The 12,463-nt window shown below is 39.0% G+C and overlaps 1 protein-coding gene across 1 annotated transcript in view; it reads right to left on the bottom strand.

Annotated features, from left to right (window-relative positions):
- LOC128741991 (uncharacterized) overlaps positions 1-12,463 on the bottom strand; it is a 72,051-nt gene that overhangs the window by 43,839 nt on the left and 15,749 nt on the right. The window contains exon 2 of the mRNA XM_053838148.1: positions 1,620-1,877. Within this exon, the coding sequence (XP_053694123.1) occupies positions 1,620-1,679 (60 nt within the window). The 5' untranslated portion in view covers positions 1,680-1,877. The remainder of the gene's footprint in view (positions 1-1,619; positions 1,878-12,463) is intronic.

The following is a 12,463-nucleotide window of genomic DNA, read 5'->3' as shown; positions in this document are numbered from 1 at the left end:
AAATGAAGAAAAACGATTTTGTTTCTTGCAGAATTTTCGCTAAAACAACAGAAGTGAAAGTGGCTGACAGACAAAGGGGCTCCGAGTAAGAGTGGGCAATCAGCTAATATTTTATAAATTTTTTTAGTTAAGCGAAACAACTTTGTAAAACACTTTAATTCAATAAAACCATTAGATTTGGAGTAATCGCCGAAATGGTATTTGAGAGGTCTTTATAGAATACACTCCATAATATAGAAACTGTAAAATCTGGATCACTGTGCAATGGAATTAGTGAACTGGAAAATATGGAAAAAAATCAGTTCATTTATTTTTCAATGCTTATAAATGCATTTTGTGACAAAAAGGTAAATGAAAAAAGTAAAATATCTATTGTCTCAGTTGATGAATTGCGTATTAGGCGAAGTTCGGCAATAGATCGTAACACAATGAAAGAAACGAACCAATCCGAACAGTCCCTGATACATGTATGGTAGTCAACAAAAATTTTGTGGTTTCCATGATCAATTACCGGCAGATTGCTCGTTGTAGGTCAGTTGTCAGTTGGCGAAACATTATGCATAAAAATGTGGTCGTCCTATATAGTGTAATCCACCTGTTCATCGTCGTTCGTCGTATCGTCATCCAGTCCAGCGCGGCGCGACGGAGCCGGAACAACCAAAAAAAAACTGTGCCACATGACCGCACCGGTAGGTAGGTAGTTGGCATAAAGCAGTTTAGGGTTTTTTACTTCTTCGCAAATTTAATTGTTTTCTAACGGTGGCACCATTTCGCCGGAGTTCGATAGATGTATTAATGCAAAAATTATGTATGAAGAACACACAGTAGCTCGATGTAAAAATTTGCCAGCCAACAGCAGCAATGCCGGGGAATCAAAGTCGGCATGGGATAAACGCTTGAGTTTTGTTTTCCGATAGTGCTTCACTCGATTGCACTGTGATTATTTCTTCCGTCCGATCGGGCGCCGATCCCGAGTGGAAGTAAGTAATAAAATGTGATATAATTTAATGACTGAAAATTTACTACCTTTTTATTGAAATTTCAGCCTAGTCATACCTGTCATACTTCGTGGAATATTAAACAAATTTAAACAGATATTTTCTGTTACAGGTGTAACGCAATAGGTATAACCGTCACATGTAGTAGCTAAATTTCCAAATTTAGGCTATATTAATTCATTCATTCCGACTCGGGATGAGGCTCGGTGTGAAAGTATACATTCGGTGTGTATGCTGTTTGCCACGGAGGCTGGAAAGTTTGCTTCTCGCAGCTTCTGCTGAAAATGCTTTACAATTAGCGGCTCTAAGGCCAACCATTAATTATTACTTGACGGCGAAAACAAAATTGAATGCAGCACAAAGTGGGGTGCAAAAAGCGTCTATTTAGCTTAGCTTTAAAGCATTTTGCACAGTTGATTTTTTCAAATGCTAAATAAATGCAGTTTTGCAGTATGCTCACAAGAGGCGAGATTAAATTCAGGTCATACTACTGGAAATTTGGCTTTTTATAAGTTTCCGTCGACGGTTGAATGAAGATGTTATAATTTCGAGCTAAGACTGGTTTGCTTCCGGTTCCTTTTAAAAGCGGTAGATGTATGATTTGACTTGATCTTTACTTACCTTTAATACTGCGAAGAAAAGCATAAATGTCGCGACAAAACATCGCGATATTCTGCCCATGGTGTTGCTGTGATTGTGCGTGTGCTAATACGCACGTTACCCTAGTGTACCTGCACCGGAGCTGGTGAGCTTAGAGGAGGAAAGGTGGGGTCAGGATCGTTTTTTTCGTTTAGGGTGAAATTTTGGCAGATGTTTGGAGGATTCTATCTGCGGGAAAATGTAAAGCCACTAACTGGCTTCCGTTGGTTGCACGCCGGCCTGCAAAGAGAAGACAAAGAGACAAACATGTTACTCAGTTATTGCAAATAAGTCACAGAAATTTTTTCCAAGGTACATAATTCATTTCTTGTTAATTACCAAGATCATTTTTAAGATAATAACAAACTTCGATTCCACATAATTTTGCCATAGGTTCACGTACCTATTATACAGCCAACATTCCGTTACATAAAGCAATTCGCAGTGACCCAACAAAAGTTGATTGTTGTGTCCCACTTGTATTCACTGCTGATAAAATAATGATGAGTTGAATCAATAAAAAATGTGCGTCATTCATTGGCGCAGTTCAAATGTGTGATCCACTTATCCAGATAACTATACATTGTTTGAAATGGCTGTTTTTATCATCTTCCGGCGAAAAGCCAAAAAATCATTTATCATTATTAATTGTTCGAATCGAAAGAAATCAAAATGTGAGAATTTTCTTACTCCTCCGGGTTATGCAAAAATTTTATGCCACCGCGCACATTTTACCCCCACCTTTTCGGCGCACCAAACCTGATTCGCGCACTGCAGCCGTAGCGGCTAACCTTGTTTCAGTTGATTTAACATCTTCTTGATTTCGAATTTTAAGGTGAACGAATGTGAGCTTCCCGCATCGATAAGAAATTCACACAAACCACACAAAAATTTAACGGCTTTATTGCTCGGCTGGAATCACAACAAAACTCCTCGCCGTCCGGTCCGTCGGCCGACAATCCGACACGGCCTTCAGCCACTTGATGTGGAGGTTGCATTAGTGGAATTGTATTGCGCAAAGCATCAAGTGCCAAATCCAGGTTGCCTTGCCGGTTGCGCTAAAGCTCAAACCAGCGAGGAGCTTGAATTGGGGCCGAAAGCGTAATTCATGATAAGTGAATTGGCCGGGCGGGGAACGACGAACGAAAGTGGCCGGTGGAGAAATTCTTCGCCAGTCTGACAATCTACAGGTTATGTGCGAGCTTTAGCAGATAGTGTTTGCGTGTGTGCGTTTAAAAAAATGACACAAATCAGAGCTAAGAGGCATCATTTGTAATATCTCCGCTATTAATGATAATGCTAAAGTGAGGTTTAGCCTTCTTTGTGCGGATATCATCCGGCAATCGTTGATCAAATTAAGACAGTTATTTTCTGTATTCCGCATTTCATTTCTTTGGTATATCGCTATTGCATTCCGATTAACCTTTCGGTTACAGAGCTTCCTTATTGTATAGTTACTTTGGTTACGGCTAGTTCGTAAATTGGCCCGGAAGGTAGGGTGATCCATCTATTATGGACAGACGTTACGCGTACTTTTTTTTGGACACTCTCATTCGATTTTGCCGTAAATGTCCAAAACAGAGCACGCGGAACGCCTGTCCAAAAGAGATAATTCATCCTTAGTTTTGACGGTTTTTTTATTCGATGCCTAAGCAATTATATTTTGATTACTTTTGTACAAAACGTCCGATTTTGAATAACTTGGTTTCGTTTGACAAGCTTGAAGCCTTTCATATAATGTAAGTTTCCTAGTTTGCCTCGAGGCTCGAAACTAGTTTAACAAGCCAATCGTCGTGTGTTCGAATCTCGGTTCGGTCGGGTGGCATTGCCTGAAGTATATAGGAATTTTCCTGGACTTTACATTCGTATAATTTTATACTAATAATTATTTCTTGTATGTCTATTTTCCATTCCATGTTCTAAAATATGTCTTATGTCTTTGGTACATATTCTTATATGTATTTTTTGAATCGCATGTCGAGTGACACGCCCTTCAATAGGCAATTTAAGCATTTTGCCTTGCAGCTTCGTGTGCATGAATGGAGTAATTGGTATGCATGCTGCATATTTTCTAGGCAACACGGCTTAAAGTGAAGACACAAACCACTCACACGAATTACTTTTACTTATACATACATACATACGGAGTGTCGCTTGTCGCTCCGTCTGTAGAGCGCTTAAAAGTTTACCCCCTGGGAGCCAGATTCCTCCTGTAACGATTAATTTACATCGGTTTGAAGGGAACCAAGGATATACAAACAATTAGACACAAACCTCACTTTTTTTCATACAAATACATTAAGATACAGTCTAGCAGTTTAGGGTAATTTATCTATTTTGGACAGGCGTTACGTCTACTCTATTTTGGACCTTTAAGGCAAAATCAAATGGAAATGTCCAAAATGGAATACGCGTAACGCGTTTTTTGTTTCTAATTAGGGACACCCTAATGTCCAAATATTTTTTCACCACTAGAAAGTGCTTTTTAAATGAAGAAACTTTTCTGAAGCAACTATTATGCTATGTCTTAGGGTTTCGGTGCTATTACTTATGTCTCACTATTTTTGAATCCGTCCCACTGTGCGCCTGTCCAAAATTGATACATCACCCTAGTCGCTTTTTACGCCAAAGGTAGGGTAATGGAGGTAATGAACCATTATTGTATTCGCACTTTATACACTCGCGTTCAGACGACTACCCCACTAAGTCATCACTCGGTGGGCGAAGTATTTACAATTCTGCCAACTTCTGCCTAAGCTTTGTAATTGACCGCCCATGAGTCGAAAGGCCTACACTGAGAAAACTTTTTGTATAGTTTCTATGTGTCCCACATATAGATTTTTGCAATGGGCCCAGTAAATGATCTTTATGTGCCAAACAGTTATCATTTATGTGCACGCGAAAAATACTATTCATATGCGTATAATTTTTATGTGTATTTCTGGGAGGATTGTGTTTATATGCGGCACATGATATTTTGTATGGAAATTTACTATTAGTTATGTGCAGAATATTCTGAGTGTAGAGGGTCATTGGACAAGAATTATCATCAACAAGCGACAGCCCTTGAGTCGAGATACCTAGGGGGTCGTGGTTGCATAACCTACCAAGCTTAAAGCTGGTGTAAGAATAGTCCATTTTATTTCCGAAACTCAGCTTATTATTATTCGACTTGTGACGATTTATGTAATTTTTTTTTTTACCGGTAGTTGGTTCACCGTCGTCACAAATCGATAATTTAAATCGAAACATCGGTATTATCAATGATTTCCTAATGCTAAAAAGAGATAGACTACTGTAACAGCGGGCGTTAGAGAAAAGGTTCTTTCCAAAATATATAATATAGATTGTTTAATTGCAAGGATGTAATTTGACCCTTTACCGAACACTGTTCAATGCGAGACCGCCGACCGCGTGTCTCAGCAGAAAATATGCGCTTGGCTTGTGCACACTTTTGCTAGTGCGCATCGTTGGCGTCTGTTTGCATTACAGCGAGCAGGAGGGTTTGTTTATGTAATCTGCCTGTATTAATCATTATTTTATTTGTTCTAATTGACGCTGGACTCCGGGTGGAGTACGTATGGCGCAAAATACCTTCATTCCAAAATTTGCGTAAAATAACAAATAAATTCAAAAATTCGCATTAAAAATTACGCGAACACATGCACGCGTAGAAAACAAAAGTTTTTGTCAAATTAAACAATAGTAAGCTCTTAGTGAAAACGTAAAACAGTCGCAAAAAGTAAATCTTGAGCTTAAACGTCTTTCTAAGACTTGACCCTTCTTTATCGACATACTGCACAGCCGGCTACTAGAGTACAGGACAGTTACGGCGCTAGTGCAACAATCCTACTGACTCTATCTAGCAGCCAGTCGCCGGTTTTAAACAGTCGCAATCAGGGGCGGACTGGCCCACCGGGCATTTGCCCCAGTGAAAGTTTCGTTGTTACACAAAATGAGATTTTCCAAAATTTTTATTTCAGTTAAACTCTTTCTACGACTCACGAATGTTTGATTGCTGATTTGATGGTTGAAAATTCAGCTTCAAATGGGACTTTTGGGGCCCCGAACTTTAAACCAAAATTTCTCTTTCAATTGAACTTTTTCTACGACTCACGAATATTCAATTGCTGAGGCCCCATGATTCATGAAATCACTTAAGTTGAGCTGTTGCGGTCCAAGCTCCGAAAATACTACCAGCTTCAATTCTGAGTATTTAAAAGTAGAATTAGTATTTCATCCGCAGTTATTTGACTACTTATAAATGTTGAACTGTCGGCTTAAGCTCCATACTCAGTTTACTTCAGTGGCGACGGTCCGTTATCGATCCTGCGCCGAATGAATTATGGTGCTCCAGTACTCAATCCTGGGCTACCTTTTTTCAAACCCCTCGAACACCAGCTGAACGTGCATCATCCTCGATAGCGCACATCTATCAGTGCGATGTCTACTCCGAAGTCTACGGCCTCTTCTTGATTCTCTGCTTAAAATAATTTTGGCTACTCTTTCGTCAGGCATTCTAGACACGTGACCAACCCAGCGCAGACTGCCACACTGTACTATCTTCATTATAACAGCATATTTGCATTCTTAATATAGCTCGTGGTTCATACGTCTACGCTACACTCCATTTTGGATTTTGCCAAATTTTACGCTAAAACCCCAAGCATTCATCGATCAGCTTCTTTTAGTGTCCATGATTCATGTCCGTAAAGGGCCACCGAGAGGATTAGTGTTCTCTAGAGCGTCAGTTGTATGCGAATTTGCAAACTACAGGACTTCAGCTACAAAATGTAATGCCTGCGTAAAGGCCAATTCGTAGCTGCAATTAGTCGTTTTATTTTGCGACTTACATCGTTGTCACATGTCACGAGTATACCAAAATATATTCAGTTCCTCTTCGACACCAACACCATTTGGATTTCCACGCCATGTACTTCGTTTTGGCGGTGCTAATGGTAAGTCCCAATTTCTCAATAAATGACCTAAAGGCTTCTTTCGCTGCTCTACTTTTGATTTCGGTGATATCGACGTCATCCGCAAAATCAAAAGCACGTGAGGTCTCATCTGCTATTCTGACTCATAATTTTTACTTATCCAGCGTCACACGAATCAACGTAACTAGTTCTGTGGGAAAACCATATCCTAGCGTTAACTGTCACAACTCATTTCGTTTGACTGAATCGTATGCCGCCTTGAAATCCATAAAAATATGATGAGTCGGCAAGTTGTTCTCCCGGAACTCGTCAGTTACTAGACGCAGGGTAAATATCTGATCCATCGTGAAGCGACCCTCATGAAAACCAGCTTGATACTCGCCGACGAAGAGCTCAGCTAACGGACTCAGTCTAAAACACAGGATAGGGAGAGCACCTTATAGGCAAAATTGAGCAACGCAATGCCTCGATAGTTTTTACTCTCAAGTCGATGTCCGTATTTAGAAATATGGGGTATGAGGCCAATCAATTTATTTTCCTCCCATATTCTGTTCCTGACAATGAGGTGGCGAATTGTTTCGTACAGCTGCTCGCTCCCCGTTTTTAGAAGTTCAGCCAGGATACCATCCTTTACAGCAAGCTTACCGTTTTTCAGCTCACTGATTGCTCTTTTGACCTCCTCCTGTGTTGGTGGCTCCACAGTTTGGCCGTCGCTCAAAATTCTTATCCTGTACCTGCTGATCTTCGTGTTTACTTCTCTATTCAACAGCGTCTGTAAATACTTCCATCTGGCTGCTACCGTCGTTTTGTCAGTAAGCAGGTTACCAGCACTACCATTGCACATCACAGGCATGGCAAAATTCTTGCACCTGACCGTTTTGTAGAAACTCCGTGTGTCGTTGCTGGCGAACCTCTCTTCTGAACCGGCGAGCACGTGCTCTTTGTATTGGCGTTTTTAGACGGTGGGTTCTTTTTTCCGCAGCGCTACCAGGACGAACCAAAAGTATTCACACAGAGTCTCTGGCATTCCTCGTGTTGGCCATCCCTAGTTGGCCTCGCATCTTCACTATTCAATAACCCCTCGGTTAATCGATCAACATCAACCTTGCCATCGAGATCGATGTTATGCACAGCTGTCAATGGTGATGTGGTAGGTCTGTCATCGATCCGGTAAGTGATTCATAACAAAACAGACGGACAGAATTAAACGTGCTGATTATCTCGCGAAAAATTGAATACTAAATTCGGATATACTACTTACTACTAAAGTTTATACGCTACAGTTAATTTTATACTACAGTTTTGCTTACTACTAATTAGTTAGTTTACCCAGTTTCTACTGCTAGGATTTCTAACCTAAAGCTTAATATATAGGCAGATCAGAATCGTAGTTTTCGATTCCCGATTAATTATATACAACTAAAATACATTAAGGGGACTAAACGAAAATTAAAACTTGTTACAATTGGCAACACGGACGGGGGATTTCTTCCGTAAATAAAATATCTACGAATCTCAACTTGGATTCAGATATTATATTTACGGAAGAAATCCCCCATCCGTGTTGCCAATTGTAACACCTCGCATTGGAATCGTATGAAAAAATTCTGCAAAGGATTCGCACAGAATTATTTGCTTATAGAAGCAGGATTCTTATAGGAGAATCCAAGAGTTGAATCCCAGGGATAGCTATAACTCGGTACGGGAATCGCCTGTACTATGAAATAAGAATCCTCTGGATTCTAAAATCCTGGTCTCTCGATTCTTTTCTCTGTTCTGACGTGTAGGCGCAGTAAGCTACTCATATATATTGAACTGGTGAGATCCTATCATTTATATCAGCTTATTTGATACTTGCAATTTTGTTTGTAGTTAACCCTTTAACTTAACTGCAGAAATAACCATCTGCAGAACGATAAATGGGTGGTATTTAAGAAAATCGCTGCATTAGCGACAAAGATACACAGTGGCACTCATCAGAATGTGGAAAGTACTCTTCCGGGTTCGTTGAAGGACGGTCAGTAAAGAATCAAATATTCACGCTGCGACAGATCCTCCAAAAAGTCCATGAATATAGAATTTAACGCACAATTATTTCATTGATTTCAAAGTTGCGGATATTGTTGATAGAACAACATCTGTGGTGGTGACTGAACAAACTAAACTCAAAGTAGCGAAGATTGGATTGACTCGGTCCTAACGACAAGTGAGTTTGTTTTGTTTCGATCGTGCATCGAGCCGCTATGCTGCCCGTTCTCCCGGTACTCGACACTCGACAATGACTGGGTCGAGTCAAGTTGCACGACATGACTTACAAAATAGATCCCATAATTATTCGATGTACTGTCCTTGTAACGCTGATGTCTCTTGAGTAGATGCCGTTTTTTGTGTTACTTTACTGTCATGAGAATATTGCAGACTGGGGCCCCTAATCTCAAAGGCCCGGTGGGCCCTTTGGCTCCCAGTCCGCTCCTGGTCGCAATAGAACTTTAAATATCGCGACTATCAAAAATCTAGCAAAAGTAAGGTATACATGACCGCGAATCAGATAGGTTTTAAGGTTTTAAGGTTTTTTTGTAATTACCATATTCATTGGAATCCCTAAACGTGGGTGCTCGATGTTGGCTCGGAATTGACCGATACGCCCGTCGAAACACAATCAGTGAGCATCGCCTTGGCACCTTGTATTCATGTTTGGAGAAATATGGTAAACGGTGTATTTTGACCAATTACTGAAAAATTAAATGGAATAGGCTAGAATAGAGAGAGCGTAACGCATGGGCCAAAATACCCCATTTACCCTATGGATGTACCCTTTGGGTTACTGTGCAATTAGATTCGAGGTACAATGCTGATCTAAGAAGCCAGTCATCGTATGTTCGAATCACCGCTGGGCTGCTGGAATGAGTAGAATCATTGCAGTAGCTTCGTAACTGTCGATAAAGCAGGGTCCTTAACCGGTAATTGTAGAGTTTTCACATATTCTACAAAAATATGCAACTTAGCATTGTCTACTATTTTTCAGAACATCTAATGTTTATGAGAGTTGAAATAAAAGAGCTACTTGAAAAAAACAATATTAAGAAGGTACCCGCAAGTTTCGCTCCGTAACTTGTTTCCCTTAAGAGAAACCACTTTCTTTCTTCAGTAAAGTTGCTCAAAACAATATTATCTACAAATGTATCTTACCATTGAAGATGCTAAGCTTGAAACAAATAAGTTACCTTCCTGTTGTGTTACCCCATTAAGGGCATCTTCTACGGTGGTCTGTATTAAGATCAGAGTTATATCAAATTTGGACCAGCGAAATTGAAAATAGAACTGGCAAAATTGTTCAATTCAGATCAATCCGCATCGGCAGAGCTGCCACAAGTACAAATATTTGTGCATGCATAAATTTGGGATCCATCAATTATTTCAGTTGCTGTGATTTCTACCTTTACTAATGTTCCTGAACTTTAAAGTACTCCATAAATTTTTTATGTTACTTAAAAGATTAGATCGAGAAAATAAAATACTCCGGAGAAAACGGTAGGGTCCCAAGTTTATGCACAAATATCTGTATTTATGGCAGCTCTGTGCAGCGGTGATTTCGTGTGTTTATGCCATATATGAGAAATGCATATTCAACTCCAAGCGATAAAACCGAAGCAATTTTTGTTTGAGATGGATTGATTAATGTATTTCACAATCAGTCTGCTGAAGAAATGGCGATAGCTTTATAAATTTCAACACTTTTATTGTTGGTTTTTCCTGTCAAATGTTACTACCTCGTACCTACAAAATTTAAAACGATCTTTTCGCTGTTCTAAATTGAGTCAGAAATAGACCAAAAGTTATACGAATTGCAATGTGCAAAATGTGCAAATTCGCTCCGGTATAAAATTATATTTACAACATCGGTAGGGAAACGTTTTTCTGTTTGGTCCAAAATAGAGTACACGCAACTTTATTCTAAAATCGATAAATCACCGTACGCTTCACTGCTAAAGTTTTCCACCCGATCGAGAAAAACCAGCCGTACCACCGTGAAGTTTTCCTCTGTTCGAAGGATAAGAAACACATATCGGTAGCCTACCGGATTGTCTGGACGTCGTTGTGGACAACCAACAGTAACTGCGAGACCCATCGTAGTAAAACAATACGCATAGGGTGATTGATTTATTTTGGACAGAGTGTTACGCTGGTATATTTTGGACATTTGCGGCAAAATCAAATGAAAATCAGCACCAAATTTTCAAGAGAGAATAATTGCTAAATGTAAAAAATCGAGTGAGGGTTTTTTTACTATTCTTGTCAGCAAAAAATGACTCTCACTAGGTTTGTTTACATTGCTTACATTATTACACAGTTATAATTGTTTACTTTGTGAAGAATATCTATAAGGCCATTGCAAATTAATTTAAAAGTTTTTGTCCTCCCTTTGAAAATGGCTTGATAAATCGAGGGGCAAAAATTAACTTGTGGGATATCAGTCAATTTTTTTTATAGAATCACTTATCTGTGGGCTTTACAGCCTAAATAACACGAAACAGAAATTCAAACAATGGAAATATTTCTCTCTTTCTATATGAAATAAAATTACTTACTTGACTTGAAAATATGTAGAATTATGAAATATGAAAATATGTGAGCTTTTATGAATTATTTAAAACTTGCCAAAATTTGACTGAATAATTTCGTAATTATAATAAAATACATTCATTTGCTTAGCGTTGCTAAAAGTAGCCCCCATTTAGCACAGAAAACCTAATATAATTGCTATAAGAACAGAATTATCATTTTTCAATGAAGTCAGCTAGTACTGTGCATAATTGTTACACGTACTTAAGGGGACATAAACGACTAAAAATTTTGAAAGTTCATTATTTTTTTATCTCAGATTTTGATTCTGCAGTCTTTTCGCTTATTTTGATATTAATTTCGTAATGATCCGACCACGGAAAGTGGCCGAAAAACGATCATACATATAAGCGTTCCAGTGCGGCGTGGAACAACCTCGACGGAATAAAACGCCGCTCCTGAAAACCACGATTTTCAAACTTTATATACCTTTTTCTCAGAAACTACACAACGTATTGGAACAAACTTTTTTTTTTGTTTTGTTGATAGTAGCTTGGCAAAGACTTTTATAACTTTTGAGCTTCGTAAACGAATTACAGCTTGAGAAAAAGGTGCGCCATTTCGCTTTTTTACCAAAAAATGTGACCAGCGAAGAAGTACATTTCAGGTTGAATGATATGTCGTCGTTGCATTATCGCATTTGATGTGGTCAGCACTACTCAGCAGCCCAGGTGCACCCAGAAAAAGCACGGTTTGCGGGCCGGCGGACTTAGTCATCGGTATTTTCTTCCAAAATGAAGATGGACGTCATGTTACTGTCAGTAGGATCTGTTATCAACCGATAATTATTGTATTTTACTCCAAATACAAGGGCAGGATACGGCATATATGTGGTTTCAAAAAGACGGCGCTCCATGCCATGTCATAGGTAGCAAAATAATGAACCAACTGAGCAGCTAGTCTAGTAATCAATTCAGCCCTTTAGTTGGACCTACTATCTGTTTTTTTTTTGTGTTACGTAAGTCTCTCGTCTATATCTAGAGATAATCAGCAACGACTGAGACCTTGAACTTGAACACATTACATTATATCACTAACATTATATGGATAATTGGCGAGATACCAGCCGAAATGCTCGGTATGTAAGCCTTTCTTATGAACCGCTTCAAGTGTAGTTTTAGACAGTGTTTTGATGAAATTATCTTCAACAAATAAATATCAGATTTAATACACTTTCTACGGTTTTATTTGCTTTATTTTAAAGATGAAAAAGGAACTCTGTAAATGTCTGTTAGAGAAATATTCGAAGTTTGAATGTTGACCATG

The sequence above is a fragment of the Sabethes cyaneus genome, chromosome 3 (assembly GCF_943734655.1).
Source record: "Sabethes cyaneus chromosome 3, idSabCyanKW18_F2, whole genome shotgun sequence".
Lineage (NCBI taxonomy): Eukaryota > Metazoa > Arthropoda > Insecta > Diptera > Culicidae > Sabethes > Sabethes cyaneus.
Note: the sequence above shows the minus strand (reverse complement) of the source record. Positions and strands in the feature narration are given on the sequence as shown.